Source organism: Cyanistes caeruleus, unplaced genomic scaffold (genome assembly GCF_971803275.1).
Source record: "Cyanistes caeruleus unplaced genomic scaffold, bCyaCae1.hap1.1 HAP1_SCAFFOLD_119, whole genome shotgun sequence".
Classification (NCBI taxonomy): Eukaryota; Metazoa; Chordata; class Aves; order Passeriformes; family Paridae; genus Cyanistes; species Cyanistes caeruleus.
Window position 1 is genome coordinate 311,866 of NW_028255918.1, and position 22,506 is coordinate 334,371.

General features: G+C 44.8%; 2 protein-coding genes across 2 annotated transcripts in view; both read right to left on the reverse strand.

Annotated features, from left to right (window-relative positions):
* The window catches only part of LOC147646149 (maestro heat-like repeat-containing protein family member 7), a 165,252-nt gene that overhangs the window by 67,655 nt on the left and 75,091 nt on the right, over window positions 1-22,506 (reverse strand). The gene's annotated exons all lie outside the window — the stretch shown is intronic.
* On the reverse strand, window positions 19,379-22,274 carry LOC147646152 (uncharacterized). The gene is made up of 5 exons (XM_086873878.1): window positions 22,221-22,274; window positions 20,914-21,015; window positions 20,441-20,543; window positions 20,104-20,160; window positions 19,379-19,813 (listed from the first exon to the last, which is right to left on the reverse strand). The coding sequence occupies exons 1-5, from the start codon at window positions 22,272-22,274 to the stop codon at window positions 19,614-19,616; spliced, it is 516 nt and encodes a 171-aa protein (XP_086730004.1). The 3' UTR covers window positions 19,379-19,613.

The following is a 22,506-nucleotide window of genomic DNA, read 5'->3' on the forward strand; positions in this document are numbered from 1 at the left end:
TGTGGGATGTTGCTGGAATTTTGTGGAATTCCTCTAGAATTTTGTGGGATATTGAGGAGATTTTGTGGGACTTTGTGGGATGTTTGTGGGATTTTGAGGAGACTTGAAGAATTATGGGGGAATTTTTTTAGATTTTCTGGACATTTGTGGAGATTTTGTGGGATATTGCAGGAATATGGTTGGGTTTTGAGTAAATTTGTGGAATTTTGTGAGATTTTTCTGCAATTTTGTGGGATGTTGTGGGATGTTTGTGGAATTTTGAGGAGACATGAAGTATTTTGTGGGATTTTTCTTGAATTTTGTGGCAATTTGTGGACATTTTGTGGGATGTGGCTGGAGTTTGGTAGGGTTTTGAGAAGATTGAAGGAATTTTGTAACATTTTCCTGGAATTTTGAGGATTTCTCTTGAATTTCTTGGAATTTGGAGGAGACTTGAAGAATTTTGAGGCAATTTTGTTAGATTTTGTGGAAATCTGCGGACATTTTGTGAGATGTCTGTGGAATTTTGTAATGTTTTGAGAAGGTTTAGGGAATTTTGTGGGATTGTTTTAGAATTTTGAGGAGCTTTTGAAGAATTTTGTGGCAGTTTTCTTGAATTTTGTGGAAATTGGTGGAGACCTGAAGAATTTTGAGGGAATTTTCGTAGATTTTGTGGAAATGTCTGGAGATTTTTTGAGATGTCTGGAATTTTGTAATGTTTTGAGAAGATTGTGGGAATTGTGTGGGATTTTTCTGGAATTTTGAGAGTCTTTCAAGAATTTTGTGGGTGTTTTCTTGAATTTTGTGGAAATTTGTTGAGATTTTGTGAGATGGTTATGGAATTTTGTGGGATATTGCGGAAATTTAATGATTTTTGAGGGATTTTTTCTTGAATTTTGTGGACATTTGTGGAGATTTTGTGAGATGTTGCAGGAATTTGGTAGAAATTTGAGAAGATTGAGGGAATTGTGTGGGGCTTTTCCAGAATTTTGTGGGATTTGGAGGAGACTTGAAGAATTTTGAGGGATTTTTCTTAGATAATATGGAAATTGGTGGAGAGTTTGTGGGACGTCTCTGGAATTTTGTAATGTTTTGAGAAGATTTAGGGAAGTTTGTGGCATTTTTCCGTAATTCTGTGGGGCTTTTCCATAATTTTCTTTGATATTGAGGAGATTTTGTGGGATGTTTCTGGAATTTTGTGGGATTTTTGTGGGATTTGGTGGAGAGTTGAAGAATTTATGGGATTTTTCCTAGATTTTGAGGAAATTGGTGGAGATTTTGTGAGACGTCTCTGGAATTTTGTAATGTTTGGAGAAGATTTAGGGAATTTTGTGGCATTTTTCTGCAATTTTGTGGACTTTCTCTAGAATTTTCTGTGATATTGAGGAGATTTTGTGGGATGTTTCTGGAATTTTGTGGGATTTTTGTGGGATTTGGAGGAGACTTGAGGAATTTTGAGGGATTTTTCCTAGATTTTGTGGAAATTGGTGGAGATTTTGTGACATCTTGCAGGAATTTGGTAGGGTTTTGAGAAAATTTAGGGAATTGTGTGGGGCTTTTCTAGAATATTTTGGGATTTGGTGGAGACCTGAAGAATTTTGATGGAATTTTCATAACTTTTGTGGAAATATGTGGAGATTTTTTGAGATGTCTGTGGAATTTTGTAATGTTTTGAGAAGATTCAGGGAATTGTGTGGGATTTTTTTCTGGAATTTTGAGGGGCTTTCAAGAATTTTCTGGGAGTTTTCTTGAAGTTTGTGGAAATTTGTTGAGATTTTGTGAGATGGTTCTGGAATTTTGTGGGATATTGAGGAAATTTAATGAATTTTGAGGGATTTTTCTTGAATTTTGTGGACATTTGTGGAGATTTTTTGAGATGTTGCAGGAATTTGGTAGATTGAAGGAATTGTGTGGGGCTTTTCCAGAATTTTGTATGATTTGGAGGAGACTTGAAGAATTTTATGGGAATTTCCTTAGATTTTTTGGAAATTTGTGGAGGTTTTGTGAGATGTCTCTGGAATTTTGTAATGTTTGGATAAGATTTAGGGAATTGTGTTGCATTTTTCTGCAATTTTGTGGAATTTCTCTAGAATTTTCTTTGATATTGAGGAGATTTTGTGGAATGTTTCTGGAATTTTGTGGGATTTTTCTGGGATTTGGAGGAGAGTTGGAGGATTGTGAGGGATTTTTCCTAGATTTTGTGGAAATTGGTGGAGATTTTGTGAGATGTTGCAGGAATTTGGTTGGGTTTTGAAAAAAATCAGGGGATTTTGTGGGTTTTTTCTTAAATTTTGTGGGAATTTGTGGAGATTTTATCAAATGTTTCTGGAATTTGGTTGGGTTTTGAGAAGTTTCAGGGAATTTTTTGGTATTTTTCTGCAATTTCCTGGGATTTTTCTTGAATTTTGTGGATGTTGAGAAAACGTGAAGAATTTTGTGGTGTTTCACTGGATTTTTTTCTGGAATATTTCTGGAGTTTTTTTGAATTAGAGTAGATTTTTGGGATGTTTTTGGAATTTAGTGGAATTTTGTGTAATTGCATCAGATTTTTCTGTAATTTTGGGGGGTTTTGTGGAATTTTGTGGAATTTTGTGGATTTTTTAAAGAATTTTGTGGGATATTTAAAAGCTTTAGGGATTTTTGTGGGATATTTCTTTAATTTTGTCTGATGTTTCTGGAATTTTCAGGATTTGAGGGAGTTTTGGGGACTTTTGTGAGATTTTTCTGGAATTTTGTGGGAATTTCAGGAGGTTTTGTGGGATTTTTGTGGAATTTTGTGGAGTTTTTCTGGAATTTTGTAGGATTTTGCGAACAATTGGGGCAATTTTTATGAAGATATTGCTGAAAAAAAAGCTGGGAAATGTGTTAAAACTGCTGAGATTTGGTAAAGAAAGGTGAAAAGCAAAACCATTTAAAGGGACCTACACTCCACGCTAAATCCGCATGGTTTGGCCTAACATCAGGCAAATGGGGTTAAAATCATCCCAAGGGGTCCCAAGTGCAACCACCAGGGCATAAAAATGCCCAAAGCGGTGTCAAACCCACTCCAAATGGCCTAAAATCACCCTGGGATCTCCCAAATGGGTGCAAGGTCCACCCTGAAAGTCGCTGGTTTTGCCTCAAATCACCCAAAGGGCCCCAACATCAGCCAAAGTGGCCTGAAACGCCCAAAAGGGACCTGAAATCACCCGAAAAGGGCTCGGTTCGAGCGGCACCGGGACTGGGAGCGAGACCCAGATGGAGACCGAGACCGAGACTGAGGCCTAGAGCGGGCCTGAGACTGGGACTGAATCCGGCACCGGCACCGAGAGCGGCACCGCTCCGGGACCGGGACTGAGACCGGGACCGGCACCGCTGCGCCATTGAGATCGACACCGGGACCGGAATCGGCTCCGGGAGTGCCCCGGGACTGCTCCGAGACTGAGAGCGAGGCCAGCACAGGGACTGGGATCAACACCAGGAGCGCTCTGAGACCGAGACTGAGACCAGCACTGGGATCAGCACCGGGATGACTCCAGGACCAGCACTGGGATCGGTCCAGGACCAGCACTGGGACCAGCACCGGGATCACTCCAGGACCAGCACCGGGATCAGCACCGGGATTGCTCCAGGACCAGCACTGGGATCAGCACCGGGATCACTCCAGGACCAGCACTGGGATCAGCACCGGGATCACTCCAGGACCAGCACTGGGATCAGCACCGGGATCACTCCAGGACCAGCACTGGGATCAGCACCGGGATCACTCCAGGACCAGCACTGGGATCAGCACCGGGATCGCTCCAGGACCAGCACTGGGATCAGCACCGGGATCACTCCAGGACCAGCACTGGCACTGGGACAGGAACTGCTCCAAGGCGAAGACCAAGACCAGGACTGAAACCAGCACTGGCACCGGCACTGAGACTGGCACCGCTCCGGGACTGAGACCGGGACTGAGAGTGAGCTGGAGACAAAGAGTGGGACCATGAGCGCTCTGGGACCGACACTGGGACCACCACAGCTCCAGGACAGAGATCGACACCGGGACCAGAATCAGCATTGGGATCGCTCTGGGACTACGGCGTTCACTCCGGGCAGTTTTGGCCATGCCCCCAGACAAGACTGGGAAGGGCTGGGAGGGAACTGGGAGGGTGTTGGAGTCTGAGATACAGAGTGTGTGCCCTTGTTTCTAATGCTTAGTTCTAGGATTCAAAGAAACACTGAATTTCATATAAGATGAAATTCATGAGCATGTTTTCATGGTGATACATGAAAACAAATGTTAAAGTTAGATAGGAAAAGTGTGAGTGTGTAGATTAGAAAGTTTCTTAAATCACTGGGCAAAAAAGTAGTTTAGAGAACAAGAGACAAGATGGAGGATTTAGGGTTTTTCTCTTGTCCTTCTTCTTTCTTCTTCATGTTCTTCTCCTAGGGGTTTTGGGGTAGTAGGAGGTGATTGGATAGAAAATACCGTAGTGCAGCACACAGGTGTTGGGTCGTTGGGTCACTAAGAAAAATAATTTAGTTGGCATCAGTTAATTGGGTAAATGGACATATAAAAGACCTTGAAGAGGATCTTTGTTAGCCATTTTACCCTTTTCTATCATAGTGCACATAGCTCCTTGTACCTTGTAATGCTGATAAGAAAAGAGTAAACAACTCAGACCGAACACGAGAAAACTGCCTCTCTCTCGTCAATCTTCAGTTCAAAGGGAAAAAAAACCCAAATCCAAAAGTCCTTAATGAGACACCCGTCGTGTCTTTCTTGAACCGGGTCGCCTTGCCTCCACCAAGGCAACAGGTTTTGAGAAGCTTGAAGGAATTTTGTGGGATTTTTCTTGAATTTTGTGGAAATTTGTGGAGATTTTGTGGGATGTTTCTGGAATTTGGTGGGGTATTGAGGCGATTTTGGGAAATTTGTGGCATTTTCCTGGAATTTTGTGGGGCTTTTCCAGGATTTTGAAAGATTTGGAGGAGACTTGAAGAATTTTGAGGGATTTTCTTAGATTTTCTGGAAAATTGTGGAGATTTTGTCAAATGTTTCTGGATTTTTTTGGGGTTTTGAAAAGATTTAGGGAATTCTGTGGGATTTTTCTGGAATTTTGAGGATGTCTCTTGAATTTTGTTGGATTTTGAGGGGACTTGAAGAATTTTAATAGCTTTTTCTTGGATTTTGTGGAAGTAGGTGGGGATTTTGTGAGATGCTGCAGGACTTTGGTTGAGTTTTGAAAATATTTAAGAAATTTTGTGGGATGCTTCTGGAACCTTGTGGGATATTGAGGAGATTTAGGGAAATTTGTGGGATTTTTCTGGAATTTTGAGGAGCTTTTCCAGAATTTTGTGGGATTTTTCTTGAATTTTGTGGAAATTTGTGGAGATATTGTGAGATGTTTCCTGAATTTTGTGGACATTTGTGGACATTTTGTGAGATGTTGCAGGAATTTGGTAAGGTTTTGAGAAGATTTAGGGAAATTTGTGGGGCTTTTCAAGAATTTTATGAGATTTTTCTGGAATTTTGTGGAAATTGGTGGGGATTTTCTGGGATGTTTCTGAAAATTTGTGGGATATTGAGGAGATTTAGGCAATTTTGCGGTATTTTTTCTGAGATTTTGTGGTCATTTGTGGACATTTTGTGGGATATTGCAGGAATTTGGTAGGGTTTTGAGAAGATTGAAGGAATTTTGTGGGATATTTGTGGAATTTTGAGGGGCTTTTCCAGAATTTTGTGGGATTTGGAGGAGACTTGAAGAATTTTGAGGGATTTTTCCTAGATTTTGTGTAAATTGGTGGAGATTTTGTGACATCTTGCAGGAATTTGGTAGGGTTTTGAGAAAATTTAGAGAATTTTGCGGGATTTTTCTGGAATTGTGTGGGAAGTTTGTGGGATTTGGAGGAGACTTGAGGAATTTTGGGGGATTTTTCTTAGTTTTTTTTGGAAATTGGTGGAGATTTTGTGACATCTTGCAGGAATTTGGTAGGGTTTTGAAAAAATTTAGAGAATTGTGTGGGATTTTTCTGGAATTGTGTGGGAAGTTTGTGGGATTTGGAGGAGACTTGAAGAATTTTGGGGGATTTTTCTTAGTTTTTTTTGGAAATTGTTGGAGATTTTGTGAGATGTTGCAGGAATTTGGTTGGGTTTTGAGAAAATTTAGGGAATTGTGTGGGGCTTTTCCAGAATAGTTTGGGATTTGGTGGAGACCTGAAGAATTCTGAGGGAATTTTAGTAACTTTTCTGGAAATGTGTGGAGATTTTTTGAGATGTCTGTGGAATTTTGTAATGTTTTGAGAAGATTCAGGGAATTTTGTGGGGTTTTTTTCTGGAATTTTGAGGGGTTTTCAAGAATTTTGTGGGAGTTTTCTTGAATTCTGTGGAAATTTGTTGAGATTTTGTGAGTTGGTTCTGGAATTTTGTGGGATATTGAGGAAATTTAATGAATTTTGAGGGATTTTTCTTGAATTTTGTGGACATTTGTGGAGATTTTGTGAGATGTTGCAGGAATTTGGTAGAAATTTGAGAAGACTGAGGGAATTGTGAGGGGCTTTTCCAGAATTTTGTGGGATTTGGAGGAGACTTGAAGAATTTTGAGGGATTTTTCTTAGATAATATGGAAATTGGTGGAGAGTTTGTGGGACGTCTCTGGAATTTTGTAATGTTTTGAGAAGATTTAGGGAAGTTTGTGGCATTTTTCTGTAATTCTGTGGGGCTTTTCCATAATTTTCTTTGATATTGAGGAGATTTTGTGGGATGTTTCTGGAATTTTGTGGGATTTTTGTGGGATTTGGTGGAGAGTTGAAGAATTTATGGGATTTTTCCTAGATTTTTTTGGAAATGGGTGGATATTTTGTGAGATGTTGCAGGAATCTGGTTGGGTTTTGAGAAGATGGATGGAATTTTGTGGGATTTTCGTGGAATTTTGTGGAATTTCTGTAGAATTTTGTGGGATATTGAGGAGATTTTGTGGGATTTTGTGGTATGTTTGTGGGATTTGGAGGAGACTTGAAGAATTTTGTGAGAGTTTTCTTGAATTTTGTGGGAATTTGTTGAGATTTTGTGAGATGGTTCTGGAAATTTGTGGGATATTGAAGAAATTTGGGGATTTTTTTGGCATTTCTGTGGACATTCGTGTAGATTTTGTGGGATGTTGCAGGAATTTGGTTGGGTTTTGAGAAGATTTAGGGAATTGTGTGGGGCTTTTCCAGAATTTTGTGGGATTTGGAGGAGACTTGAAGAATTTTGAGGGATTTTTCCTAGATTTTGAGGAAATTGGTGGAGATTTTGTGAGACGTCTCTGGAATTTTGTAATGTTTGGAGAAGATTTAGGGAATTTTGTGGCATTTTTCTGCAATTTTGTGGACCTTCTCTAGAATTTTCTGTGATATTGAGGAGATTTTGTGGGATGTTTCTGGAATTTTGTGGGATTTCTGTGGGATTTGGAGGAGACTTGAGGAATTTTGAGGGATTTTTCCTAGATTTTGTGGAAATTGGTGGAGATTTTGTGACGTCTTGCAGGAATTTGGTAGGGTTTTGAGAAAATTTAGAGAATTTTGTGGGATTTTTCTGGAATTGTGTGGGAAGTTTGTGGGATTTTGAGGAGACTTGAAGAATTTTGGGGGATTTTTCTTAGTTTTTTTTGGAAATTGTTGGAGATTTTGTGAGATGTTGCAGGAATTTGGTTGGGTTTTGAGAAAATTTAAGGAATTGTGTGGGGCTTTTCCAGAATAGTTTGGGATTTGGTGGAGACCTGAAGAATTCTGAGGGAATTTTCGTAGATTTTGTGGAAATTTGTTGAGATTTTTTGAGATGTCTGTGGAATTTTGTAATGTTTTGAGAAGATTTAGGGAATTGTGTGGGATTTTTCTGGAATTTTGAGGGGCTTTCAAGAATTTTGTGGGAGTTTTCTTGAATTCTGTGGAAATTTGTTGAGATTTTGTGAGATGGTTCTGGAATTTTGTGGGATATTGAGGAAATTCAGTGAATTTTGAGGGATTTTTCCTAGATCTTGTGGAAATTGTTGGAGATTTTGTGAGATGTTGCAGGAATTTGGTTGGATTTTGAGAAGATTGAGGGAATTTTGTGGGATGTTGCTGGAATTTTGTGGAATTCCTCTAGAATTTTGTGGGATATTGAGGAGATTTTGTGGGACTTTGTGGGATGTTTGTGGGATTTTGAGGAGACTTGAAGAATTATGGGGGAATTTTTTTAGATTTTCTGGACATTTGTGGAGATTTTGTGGGATATTGCAGGAATATGGTTGGGTTTTGAGTAAATTTGTGGAATTTTGTGAGATTTTTCTGCAATTTTGTGGGATGTTGTGGGATGTTTGTGGAATTTTGAGGAGACATGAAGTATTTTGTGGGATTTTTCTTGAATTTTGTGGCAATTTGTGGACATTTTGTGGGATGTGGCTGGAGTTTGGTAGGGTTTTGAGAAGATTGAAGGAATTTTGTAACATTTTCCTGGAATTTTGAGGATTTCTCTTGAATTTCTTGGAATTTGGAGGAGACTTGAAGAATTTTGAGGCAATTTTGTTAGATTTTGTGGAAATCTGCGGACATTTTGTGAGATGTCTGTGGAATTTTGTAATGTTTTGAGAAGGTTTAGGGAATTTTGTGGGATTGTTTTAGAATTTTGAGGAGCTTTTGAAGAATTTTGTGGCAGTTTTCTTGAATTTTGTGGAAATTGGTGGAGACCTGAAGAATTTTGAGGGAATTTTCGTAGATTTTGTGGAAATGTCTGGAGATTTTTTGAGATGTCTGGAATTTTGTAATGTTTTGAGAAGATTGTGGGAATTGTGTGGGATTTTTCTGGAATTTTGAGAGTCTTTCAAGAATTTTGTGGGTGTTTTCTTGAATTTTGTGGAAATTTGTTGAGATTTTGTGAGATGGTTATGGAATTTTGTGGGATATTGCGGAAATTTAATGATTTTTGAGGGATTTTTTCTTGAATTTTGTGGACATTTGTGGAGATTTTGTGAGATGTTGCAGGAATTTGGTAGAAATTTGAGAAGATTGAGGGAATTGTGTGGGGCTTTTCCAGAATTTTGTGGGATTTGGAGGAGACTTGAAGAATTTTGAGGGATTTTTCTTAGATAATATGGAAATTGGTGGAGAGTTTGTGGGACGTCTCTGGAATTTTGTAATGTTTTGAGAAGATTTAGGGAAGTTTGTGGCATTTTTCCGTAATTCTGTGGGGCTTTTCCATAATTTTCTTTGATATTGAGGAGATTTTGTGGGATGTTTCTGGAATTTTGTGGGATTTTTGTGGGATTTGGTGGAGAGTTGAAGAATTTATGGGATTTTTCCTAGATTTTGAGGAAATTGGTGGAGATTTTGTGAGACGTCTCTGGAATTTTGTAATGTTTGGAGAAGATTTAGGGAATTTTGTGGCATTTTTCTGCAATTTTGTGGACTTTCTCTAGAATTTTCTGTGATATTGAGGAGATTTTGTGGGATGTTTCTGGAATTTTGTGGGATTTTTGTGGGATTTGGAGGAGACTTGAGGAATTTTGAGGGATTTTTCCTAGATTTTGTGGAAATTGGTGGAGATTTTGTGACATCTTGCAGGAATTTGGTAGGGTTTTGAGAAAATTTAGGGAATTGTGTGGGGCTTTTCTAGAATATTTTGGGATTTGGTGGAGACCTGAAGAATTTTGATGGAATTTTCATAACTTTTGTGGAAATATGTGGAGATTTTTTGAGATGTCTGTGGAATTTTGTAATGTTTTGAGAAGATTCAGGGAATTGTGTGGGATTTTTTTCTGGAATTTTGAGGGGCTTTCAAGAATTTTCTGGGAGTTTTCTTGAAGTTTGTGGAAATTTGTTGAGATTTTGTGAGATGGTTCTGGAATTTTGTGGGATATTGAGGAAATTTAATGAATTTTGAGGGATTTTTCTTGAATTTTGTGGACATTTGTGGAGATTTTTTGAGATGTTGCAGGAATTTGGTAGATTGAAGGAATTGTGTGGGGCTTTTCCAGAATTTTGTATGATTTGGAGGAGACTTGAAGAATTTTATGGGAATTTCCTTAGATTTTTTGGAAATTTGTGGAGGTTTTGTGAGATGTCTCTGGAATTTTGTAATGTTTGGATAAGATTTAGGGAATTGTGTTGCATTTTTCTGCAATTTTGTGGAATTTCTCTAGAATTTTCTTTGATATTGAGGAGATTTTGTGGAATGTTTCTGGAATTTTGTGGGATTTTTCTGGGATTTGGAGGAGAGTTGGAGGATTGTGAGGGATTTTTCCTAGATTTTGTGGAAATTGGTGGAGATTTTGTGAGATGTTGCAGGAATTTGGTTGGGTTTTGAAAAAAATCAGGGGATTTTGTGGGTTTTTTCTTAAATTTTGTGGGAATTTGTGGAGATTTTATCAAATGTTTCTGGAATTTGGTTGGGTTTTGAGAAGTTTCAGGGAATTTTTTGGTATTTTTCTGCAATTTCCTGGGATTTTTCTTGAATTTTGTGGATGTTGAGAAAACGTGAAGAATTTTGTGGTGTTTCACTGGATTTTTTTCTGGAATATTTCTGGAGTTTTTTTGAATTAGAGTAGATTTTTGGGATGTTTTTGGAATTTAGTGGAATTTTGTGTAATTGCATCAGATTTTTCTGTAATTTTGGGGGGTTTTGTGGAATTTTGTGGAATTTTGTGGATTTTTTAAAGAATTTTGTGGGATATTTAAAAGCTTTAGGGATTTTTGTGGGATATTTCTTTAATTTTGTCTGATGTTTCTGGAATTTTCAGGATTTGAGGGAGTTTTGGGGACTTTTGTGAGATTTTTCTGGAATTTTGTGGGAATTTCAGGAGGTTTTGTGGGATTTTTGTGGAATTTTGTGGAGTTTTTCTGGAATTTTGTAGGATTTTGCGAACAATTGGGGCAATTTTTATGAAGATATTGCTGAAAAAAAAGCTGGGAAAAAGTGTTAAAACTGCTGAGATTTGGTAAAGAAAGGTGAAAAGCAAAACCATTTAAAGGGACCTACACTCCACGCTAAATCCGCATGGTTTGGCCTAACATCAGGCAAATGGGGTTAAAATCATCCCAAGGGGTCCCAAGTGCAACCACCAGGGCATAAAAATGCCCAAAGCGGTGTCAAACCCACTCCAAATGGCCTAAAATCACCCTGGGATCTCCCAAATGGGTGCAAGGTCCACCCTGAAAGTCGCTGGTTTTGCCTCAAATCACCCAAAGGGCCCCAACATCAGCCAAAGTGGCCTGAAACGCCCAAAAGGGACCTGAAATCACCCGAAAAGGGCTCGGTTCGAGCGGCACCGGGACTGGGAGCGAGACCCAGATGGAGACCGAGACCGAGACTGAGGCCTAGAGCGGGCCTGAGACTGGGACTGAATCCGGCACCGGCACCGAGAGCGGCACCGCTCCGGGACCGGGACTGAGACCGGGACCGGCACCGCTGCGCCATTGAGATCGACACCGGGACCGGAATCGGCTCCGGGAGTGCCCCGGGACTGCTCCGAGACTGAGAGCGAGGCCAGCACAGGGACTGGGATCAACACCAGGAGCGCTCTGAGACCGAGACTGAGACCAGCACTGGGATCAGCACCGGGATCACTCCAGGACCAGCACCGGGATCAGCACCGGGATTGCTCCAGGACCAGCACTGGGATCAGCACCGGGATCACTCCAGGACCAGCACTGGGATCAGCACCGGGATCACTCCAGGACCAGCACTGGGATCAGCACCGGGATCACTCCAGGACCAGCACTGGGATCAGCACCGGGATCACTCCAGGACCAGCACTGGGATCAGCACCGGGATCGCTCCAGGACCAGCACTGGGATCAGCACCGGGATCACTCCAGGACCAGCACTGGCACTGGGACAGGAACTGCTCCAAGGCGAAGACCAAGACCAGGACTGAAACCAGCACTGGCACCGGCACTGAGACTGGCACCGCTCCGGGACTGAGACCGGGACTGAGAGTGAGCTGGAGACAAAGAGTGGGACCATGAGCGCTCTGGGACCGACACTGGGACCACCACAGCTCCAGGACAGAGATCGACACCGGGACCAGAATCAGCATTGGGATCGCTCTGGGACTACGGCGTTCACTCCGGGCAGTTTTGGCCATGCCCCCAGACAAGACTGGGAAGGGCTGGGAGGGAACTGGGAGGGTGTTGGAGTCTGAGATACAGAGTGTGTGCCCTTGTTTCTAATGCTTAGTTCTAGGATTCAAAGAAACACTGAATTTCATATAAGATGAAATTCATGAGCATGTTTTCATGGTGATACATGAAAACAAATGTTAAAGTTAGATAGGAAAAGTGTGAGTGTGTAGATTAGAAAGTTTCTTAAATCACTGGGCAAAAAAGTAGTTTAGAGAACAAGAGACAAGATGGAGGATTTAGGGTTTTTCTCTTGTCCTTCTTCTTTCTTCTTCATGTTCTTCTCCTAGGGGTTTTGGGGTAGTAGGAGGTGATTGGATAGAAAATACCGTAGTGCAGCACACAGGTGTTGGGTCGTTGGGTCACTAAGAAAAATAATTTAGTTGGCATCAGTTAATTGGGTAAATGGACATATAAAAGACCTTGAAGAGGATCTTTGTTAGCCATTTTACCCTTTTCTATCATAGTGCACATAGCTCCTTGTACCTTGTAATGCTGATAAGAAAAGAGTAAACAACTCAGACCGAACACGAGAAAACTGCCTCTCTCTCGTCAATCTTCAGTTCAAAGGGAAAAAAAACCCAAATCCAAAAGTCCTTAATGAGACACCCGTCGTGTCTTTCTTGAACCGGGTCGCCTTGCCTCCACCAAGGCAACAGGTTTTGAGAAGCTTGAAGGAATTTTGTGGGATTTTTCTTGAATTTTGTGGAAATTTGTGGAGATTTTGTGGGATGTTTCTGGAATTTGGTGGGGTATTGAGGCGATTTTGGGAAATTTGTGGCATTTTCCTGGAATTTTGTGGGGCTTTTCCAGGATTTTGAAAGATTTGGAGGAGACTTGAAGAATTTTGAGGGATTTTCTTAGATTTTCTGGAAAATTGTGGAGATTTTGTCAAATGTTTCTGGATTTTTTTGGGGTTTTGAAAAGATTTAGGGAATTCTGTGGGATTTTTCTGGAATTTTGAGGATGTCTCTTGAATTTTGTTGGATTTTGAGGGGACTTGAAGAATTTTAATAGCTTTTTCTTGGATTTTGTGGAAGTAGGTGGGGATTTTGTGAGATGCTGCAGGACTTTGGTTGAGTTTTGAAAATATTTAAGAAATTTTGTGGGATGCTTCTGGAACCTTGTGGGATATTGAGGAGATTTAGGGAAATTTGTGGGATTTTTCTGGAATTTTGAGGAGCTTTTCCAGAATTTTGTGGGATTTTTCTTGAATTTTGTGGAAATTTGTGGAGATATTGTGAGATGTTTCCTGAATTTTGTGGACATTTGTGGACATTTTGTGAGATGTTGCAGGAATTTGGTAAGGTTTTGAGAAGATTTAGGGAAATTTGTGGGGCTTTTCAAGAATTTTATGAGATTTTTCTGGAATTTTGTGGAAATTGGTGGGGATTTTCTGGGATGTTTCTGAAAATTTGTGGGATATTGAGGAGATTTAGGCAATTTTGCGGTATTTTTTCTGAGATTTTGTGGTCATTTGTGGACATTTTGTGGGATATTGCAGGAATTTGGTAGGGTTTTGAGAAGATTGAAGGAATTTTGTGGGATATTTGTGGAATTTTGAGGGGCTTTTCCAGAATTTTGTGGGATTTGGAGGAGACTTGAAGAATTTTGAGGGATTTTTCTTAGATTTTGTGGAAAATGGTGGAGATTTTGTGAGAAGGTGCAGGAATTTTGTTGGGTTTTGAGAAAATTTAGGGAATTTTGTGGGATTTTTCTGGAATTTTGTTGACATTTGAGGACATTTTGTGGGATGCTTCCAGATTTTCGTAGGGTTTTGAGAAGATTTAGGGAATTCTGTGGGATTTTTTTCTGGAATATTCTAAGGCTCCTCAAAAAATTTATGCGATTTTTAGGAGCTGTGGGAATTTTTTGGGATTTTTCTGGAATTTTGTGGTCATTTGTGGACATTTTGTGGGATGTTTCTGGAATTTTGTGGGATTTTTATGGAATTTTGTGGCATTTTGGTAGATTTTGCGGGATGTTTCTGGAATTTGGTAGGGTTTGGTGATAGATTGGCAATGCAGAAAACAAAGAGAAACACCTAAGGAAGTTAAAATCGCTGGTGGCTGATGGGAGTTTGTCTCCTCGCCAACAGCTGGCCATTTCTAAGAATTGACAGCAGTTTTAAGCACTGCAAAGTGAGATCAAGCTGTGAACAGCAGCTTAAGCCCTAAGGCTGGGAATTTCTTTGTCTCTTGGTTTGCTGGCTGTGAAAGGTAACTGAGCTCCAGCTGGCTTCCCGTCCCCGGCCCAGCCCATGCGGCCCGGGCAGGGGCTGGGCTGGGCCTGCCGCGGCTCCCGGCCGGGAGATGGGGCCTGCGGGGCTTGCCCCGGGCTCTGGCCGGGCCAGGCCGCTCCCTGGCTCGGCTGCACTTTTTGCTGCGACTGAATTCACCACAGACTGCCCAGGAAAGAAAGAAAAAGCTCCTGAGCTGCGGCGGGCTGAGACAGTGACCACACTCTCCAGAGCAGCCATGAAGAATCTTCCAGCGCACACAGCTCCAGCCGCTGCTCCGGCAGAGATCACAGAACCATCTACAAAGCCTGGGCAAGATTTTAACCTTTTCATTACCCAGATGAGACTTGCAGATTAATCCTTTTACCCAGAGAGAGAAAAAGAGAGGAATCAACATGTAAAGAGACTTTATAAACTATCAGAGACAGTAAAGAAAAGAATTAAGCTTCAGAAGAGGTAGAGAATAAGGAGATGTTTTAATTAAGCTGAAATATTTTTCTGTTAAAGCTATGGAGATGGACAATAGTGTTCTGAAAAAAACTCCTTTAATTCATGACAGAGTATATTGGGAGGAATGGAGTGTTCAAAGTGTGGATTTAGAGCAAAAGGTGGAGTAATTGTGATACAGTGAGGTGCTGGAACAGAGCAGGGAGAAGTAATAGTTGAAGATTTGAGGCCTTGAGAGGCAAAGAGAAAACTTCTGTTTCCAGGGAAGCTCACAGAGACAGATGAAGAGAACTTTTGCCTTTGAATAACTCATCCTTAAAATGACACCCCTAGACTCATTGACCCATACACACCTCAGAGTGATGTGAAATGGGAGGAGTGAACTGCTGACAGGATTTCTGGGCAGCTGGCATCAGAGAAATAGAAAACTATAACAGAAATAATTTTCCTGTGAAAAACTCCACAAATTAGCAGAAGAAGACTTCTGTTTCTCTGCAAAGACTGATGAAAAGACTCTAGCAGGAATTAGGACATTTTAAACACCAAAGTTCCAAGGTTTTTTGTCTCTATGTTGCCATGTGAACAAGGGAATGGTTCGGTAGTGGGGGAAAAAAGGGTTTTCTGGAGGTTTATTCTGGTGTTCTTATTCTTGTAGTTTGTTAATAAAATTTCTTTATTCCTTTTAAGTTTTAAGCCTGTTTTTCTCCTGCTCTAATCCATATCTCACAGCAAAAAATAAGTGAGTTTTCTAGTAATTTTTTAGTTACTGCCTCTAAAACACGACATTTATTGGGTGCATTAGCCGGAAAAATGAAATTAGCAAATCTAAACACTTACAAAAGAAACTCCTCAAAATTCCAGGAAAATGCCAAAAAATTCCTTAAATCTTCTCAAAACATTACCAAATTCCAGAGACATCTCACAAAATGACCACAAATATCCACAAAATTCAAGAAAAATCCCACAAAATTCTTGAAAAGCACCACAAAATTCCTTAAATCTTTTCAAAACCCTACCAAATTCCAGAAACATCCCACAAAATCTGTAGAAATGTCCACAAAATTGCAAAAATCTCCCACAAAATTCCCTGCATCTTCTCAAAACCCTACCAAATTCCAGAAACATCTCACAAAATCTCCACTGATTTCCCCAAAATCTAAGCAAAATTCCTCAAAATTTCCACAAATTTTCACTAAATTTTAGAGAAATTCTACCATATTCCAGAAAAATCCCAGAAAATGTTCACAAAATACAGGAAAAACCACACAAAATTCCCTATAACATCCCAAAACCCAACCAAATACCGGAAACATCTCACAAAATCTCCACAAATTTCCAGAAAATCTAAGAAAAGTCCCTCAAAATACTTCAGGTCTCCTACAAGTCCCACAAAATTCTGGAAAAACTCCACAAAAATCCAGAAAAATTCCACAAAATTCCCTTAATCTTCTCAAAACCTTACCAAATTCAAGAAATATCTCACAAAATTGCCACAAATGTCCAGCAAATTCAAGAAAAATCCCACAAAATTCCTTAAATCTTTTCAAAACATTATAAAATTTCAGCGACATCTCACAAAATGTCTACAAATGTTCACAAACTTCAAGAAATATCCCAGATTTCCCTGAATCTCATCAATATCCCACAAAATTCTACAAAAAAAATCCACAAAATTCCAGAAATGTCCCACACAATTCCAGTAAAATCTGATGAAATTGTTAGAGATCTGGAACATACATCATCACACAATGATTATATGAAGGTGCTTTATTGAAGAGCTCTGGGTGTCAGGGGTACACAGACCCAAATCTGACCCATCTTGGTTTGAGCTGAACATATTTTATACTCTATCGTCATACAACTTAGATATTAATTATTAAATTTACATTGTTCTATTGTATGCATTGTTTTTACCCAAGCATGGATTTCTCGTGATCCCACCCCAGCCCCCTAACATTGTTCCTCATGTTCTTTAAACAATAATTATATCTAATCACATCTAACAATTCTATCATTTATCATATATTGATTACACAGGTGCAGTTTCACATGATCTTTAGCAAGCACAAGGCCTAACATTTTCAGGGCCTACTTTTCCCAGGGCTTGCCAAGCCTAACTTTCTTTCTGAGTTCCCGAATTCCCTAAGATTTTAAAATGTTTTACCATCACCTCCAGACACAAAGAGTCCTGTCTGAACAGTCACAGAGCTACATCTATTTTTAATTTTAACTTTTATAAATTTTTCCAGAGCCTGCTGGCTGTGTTCAAGGTTTTCTCCCTATTTCCTCCCTAGTGCACATTCTCCAGAAACTCTGCTTTTACATCCTTTTGCATTGATTAAAGTTACCTGCAATGACCAGTCAATCCAAACCCTGGGAAAACTTGAACTTAAATGTGTACCTAGGCAAAATATTTACCTCCCACATCTGAATCCATGAGCTGCCTAGTACTGTCCCCACTGTCATACCCTGTCCCCTGGAGGTCTGCTGATGCCATTTCAAAGGGGTTGCCAATGAAAACAAGTTTGAATATTTTGGTAGTTTCCACATTGACATTCAAATCCTTGACTAGAAAAATCACAAGTCAAGATTTCTAGGATTCTTCCATACCAAAGCTGTCATTCTCACCCTGGATTTTAGAGTGTCTGAACAGTCAGACAAGGTTTTAGTTAAGACTCTAGAGACAAAGTCCCTGCTGTTTGGCGATCCCATTCCATCAGCATATAGTCCTGATGATTCCTTTAGGCAGGAGCAGCAAAGGCAAGAATGAGCCAAACAGGCTGTTCCTGTGTTCTCATGTCCTGCACAGCAGTAACTGGGAGTTCAAGAATGGATTCAGGAGACAATGGGTGCACAGGGAGCCACCAAGACTTTGGGATGCTGAAATGGACCAGCCTGGTGCCTGTGCCCGGGCTGCACCGCGCTGAGCTCCAACTGGACAATCTAACAATGGTTGAATGGACACACCATGGGCCACTGGAGACTCCTACTCCTAGTTCTGTGAGCTACACTATTCACCTGTCATTCACCAGATGATGTTTTCATCTTTGCTTGAAATCCAGGAGAGGAAAAGGTCAACAAGGAAAAGTGTTCTCCCAATTCTAGTGACACATGTGCCTGCACACCACCTGTGCCCATGGCAGGGTGGTTGGAGACTGGATGATGTTGATGGTACTTTGCAACACCAAGTGCTCAGGGATTCTGGGATTGCCCAAGTGGAGATCAAAACTGAGCCATGTAAGTCCCTGCTTTTTTTCAGCACATGCTGTTTCTTCCTTTGTTCCAAGCAAGTCCAGGATTTGGTTTCATGTGTCTTTAAGGTGCCTGGACAGATGAGAGGGAGGGCAGCTGCAGCATAGGGCTCCTGCCCCATCAGACTCTCTCTCTCTCTCTCTCTCCCTCTCTCTCTCTCTCTCTCTCTCTCTCTCTTTCTCAGGATGGTGCCAATGCCGCTGCCTTGGGACACCTGAGTGTGGAAGGCGAGCTCGCCCTCAAGCACGGCCATCCAAGTCAGTCACGGGCACAGGCTGCAGCTGAAGCTGGCAAGCGTTGCTGTGAGGCTGCAAGTGAAGAGAAAGCCATTGTGGCCAACTCTGCTGAAGCCTTTTGCCAAAGCAAAGGCAATTGTGCCCACAGCCTCCCCCTGTTTGGCACCCGGCTGCTGCGGACGCCTCAGTGCGCAGGTGCCGACGTTGGGGCTGCTGCTGTTCCTGGGCACACTGTGCTGCTGTTTCTGTGGGCTCCAGAGCCACTTGGGCAGCAGCCACTGGGCAGCCCTGCCGGAGGAGACATCGCCACCCTCCCCATGGTGGCAGCAGCTCTGTGGGCCCCGAGCTCTGTGTCAGGGAGGCCTCGGTCACAGCAGCGTGGCCTGGGCAGCCGTGAGGGCCTGGGCTGGCCGCCAGCCCTGCCTCTGCCCACTGCCCCTTCCTGGAGGCACCCAGTGGCCGTGGCCTGGCAGCACCCCCTGCCCTCCATGTCCCCAGCCAGCCCAGCCTGGGCACCTCGGGCTGTCCCCACCCTCCCGCTGGGGTGGTGTCCCAGCCTCCAGGCCTTCTGCTGCAGGCCTGGGGGACATTTTGGGGAAGCACCGGAGCAGCCGGGTGTCAGGGACCAGGCGGCTGCCCAGGGGCTGCTTATGGCCTCTGACACCCAATTCCTCAGGGCTTCCCACCACCCCGGCTCTTCCAGGGCCTTCTGTCCCCTTGGAACCTCCTGCCACCCACTCCCTCACACATCCCCCTCGTGCCTTCCCACTGCCTTGTCCCGTCTGGGCCTCCGCAGCCCCTCATCCCTTCACGGCCTCCCAGCACCCCGTGTCCTCAGGGGCTCCCCCAGCCTGGCCCAGCAGCAGCGCCGCAGCCCCACAGGAGCTCCAGCAGCTCCTCAGCCATCACGGCAGCAACACACGGGCAGCAGGACACAGATGGCGCTTCCTGCCTGCCACAGGGCTTGTGGCTTCAGCACAACCACCAAAGGCCAAGGGGCTTCTGGCCATTTCCCCTGCACCACTGAATGCCCCGGCAGGTTGCTGAACACAAGAACCCTTTTCCCTCTCTTCCCCTATGCCCCACACACCCTGGGCAGCAAAAGAAAGGTCTTGGGACTCTTGTGGTTTATAACATATCCTATATTATTTACATACTAGATGGAAACGAAACGAAGAAAAGAACAATCTCTATGAAACAAAAACTAACAGATGGCCCATGTGGCCCCAGAAGATAGAGCCTCTCAGCCCTAACATATCCTATATTATTTACATACTAAAAATAAAAAAACAGAACAATTCTTATGAAATAAAACATCCCGGCTAGCCCAGGTGGCCCCAATAGCCAGAGCCTCCAAAATCAGTGCTGAGCACATCTCCAGCAGCGCGGCCAGCCCAGGCCTGACAGACGAGGCCGTGTCCTCCATGCCCTGAGGATTTGGTCTTGTATCCTCTGGAGGATGGAATATCGGGCACTCTGGATGGCCCGGAGGACATACAGCGTTTCAAGTGCCAGATCTGACACGGCACCGCTTCTGTCCTCCGTCAGGCGTTCGAGGGCTGCAAGAGAGATGAACAGAGCCACGGTCAGATCCCAGAGCTGTGGGGGCCCAGCGAGAGCCCCCTGCCAGGGCCATGCCAGCCGGCTCTTGCCTTGGCCAGGAGGGAGCAGGGACCAAGGGGGTCAGCCCGAAGCTGCTGGCCACAAATGCCCCACGTGGCCCTGAAATCTCGCTGTGCTCTGCCCACGCCGCCCCTCATCGGCACAGGGAGCAGAGCCCTCCACAGCCTGGCCAGGGCTTGCAGCTGCCCCCAACAGCCAACACTGTCAGCCCGCTGCCATGGCTCACCTCTGCACAACACCTGGAGCTCTGCCTGCTGCCCCCTTAGCTGCTCCCCGGCCATCCCTGAGAACACAGAGCCTGTGAGGGTCCCAGCAGCACAGCTCCCTGCCAGCGGCGCTGCCAGCCCTGTGGCCACACGGCCTCCTGCCCCGGCAGGGCTCAGCCCGGGCCCTTGCCGCATCCTGACTCAGCCCAAGGGCACGGCTGCCAGAGTCCGGCAGCAGCAGCCCCGAGGGCAGCCGGGGCTCCAGGGCGCCGGGCCCGGGTGCCGCTGCCGGGGCAGCAGCCGGGGCTGGGGCCGAGCTGCGGCGGGGCGGGGAGGGAGCCCGGGCTCGGGACTCACCGATGACCCTGATGGCCGCCGCTCGCAGGGTCTCCTGTGGGTCCTGCAGGTACTGCAGGGCCCGGCGCAGGTGCTCGGCCAAGGGGATCCTGTGGTCTGCCAGCTGGAGAGAGCGGCAGGAGGGAAGGGTTGGCGCGGGCTCTGCCCCTCGGCCGGGCGCTTCTACCTGCGGCCAGCCCCGGTCTCCCGTGCCCGGCCAGCCCTGAGACCCGGCCAGCAGCCGCTGGCGCCGGGCTCTGGAGGGGGCAGAGGGCCGGCTGCTGCCCGGGGAGCCGCGGTGCCGGCCCGGCCCGCAGCCCCGCTGGGCCGGGGCTCCATCGGCACCCGGCTCGGGGCCACAGGGGGCTGGAGAAGAAGCCGTGCGGCCCCCGGCTGCAGCAGTGGGCAGGGGCACAGCTGCCAGCCCCACACACCGAGCACCGGGGCCAGGGGGCTTCTCTAGCCTGAGGCTGGCACTTCCAGGCTGTCCTTACCACGAGCCCGGCAAACTTCCACAGCTTCTCCTTCCTGACAGCTTTTTCCAGGTCTGGCCTCTTCAGGAAGTGAGCCGCGCGAAGGAGCGTTGTCCGAGAGGCCTGGGGAGCAGCAGAGCCGCAAATGGCCCCACAAGGCAGGGCACAGGAGTGTCCCAGTGCCAAGGGCTGGAGGAGGCTGCAGCCTGCAAGCCTGCGTCAGGGCAGGAGGCAGCTGAGCCCCCTGCCAAGGCGCAGCAGCAGCCCAGGAGTCCTCACCTCTGCCACATGCCGATTCTCATCTTGGCAGTGGAAAAAGAGTGGGAGCAGGCTCTGGTACACTCGTTCCTTCAGGGGCTTTCTTCCTTCTTCCTCTGCCAAAGACATCACTCTTCGAAGGAGAAACATGGAGAGCAGCTGCACCTGGCTATCGGGCTGTATGAAAGGAAGGAAGGAAAAATGACTTCATCATTGGCTTCTTGTGGCCCACATTGGCGCAGGCCTGCAAATGCACAGGGCACAAAGTGTCCGGGCAGCAGGCAGTGGCCGTGGCTGGGGCACAGAGCCTTACATTGTCCAGGAGTTTCAGGAGCGGCTCAGCCAGCTGCAGGGCCCTGCGCCAGGATATTGGGGTGTCTTCATCCATGAAAATATGGCTCAGAAGAGCAGTGCTCATCCTGGCCACGTCACTGTCCAAGTCCCACAGGAGGTGCACTAGTCTTCCTGTCAGGCTCTGAATTCTTTCGGCCTGTGCAGAACACAAGGGTGTGAAAGCCCGGGCAGCTGCCGCAGGGCCCAGAGGCCAAAGGGCTGTCCCAAAGCACTCGGGCAGCTGAAGCAGGAGGCAGGAGAGCTGCGAGGAGCTGCCTCAGCGCCCAAGGCAAAGGCCAGCCAAGGCCAAGTGACAGCATTGCCCAGCCTCATGCTGCCCACACGGCTTCAGCTGCTGCCCCCTTCTCACCATGGAGGGACGGTCCCTTAGCAGGAGGAGAGCCCTGAGAACCTGGTGATGCATCTCTGTGGAGTTGTACCACAGGTACTTATACAAGATCTCCATTAGGCTGTCACCACAGTCACTCAAGTCCAGGCAATCTAGGAGCTGAAAGGCACAGGGCAGTGAGAGGGGAGCTGGCCGGCAGGAGCCTGGAAGTGCGCAGGGCTGGGCTCAGGCAGCAGCACAGGGCGCAGGTGCCGTCCCAGGCAGCTGTGGCTATGCCAGGGGACAGGGCTGGCAGGGAGCTGAGCGAGGTAGTGCTGGCCATCAGGCTCACCTCCACAAGGAATGCCATGGCAGAGACATCCCAGTGTGGCAACGGTTTGCTGAGCACCTCAAGCAGGTAGCTTAAGATGCCTTTACACAAGTGGGCGGATGCACGGCGCATTACCCTGTAAGGCAGAAAATGGCAGAAAGAGTCTAAGCAAGGGTGCGAAAAACCTCTCCCAGGACTGATGGACACAGTTGTCCTATTGCCCCAGCACCCTGTGAGGGTATTTGGGCCCTTGAGATGTGGCTGCTCCTGGACACCCTCCTCTCACAGCCTTTTGCAGTCTCCTTGGCCATCCCTCACTGACGAGGCCCTCAGGCCCATGGCCATGGGGACTGTGGGGGGCATC

Coding starts and splice junctions, on each gene's coding strand:
- LOC147646152 (XM_086873878.1), bottom strand. CDS start 22,274: ATGCGCCGTGCATCCGCCCACTTGTGTAAAGGCATCTTAAGCTACCTG. Junction 21,016..22,220: donor TCTTAAGCTACCTGCTTGAG/GTGCTCAGCAAA, acceptor GCTGCTCCCCAG/GCCTCTCGGACAACGCTCCT. Junction 20,544..20,913: donor GGAAGTTTGCCGGGCTCGTG/GTAAGGACAGCC, acceptor CGCTCTCTCCAG/CTGGCAGACCACAGGATCCC.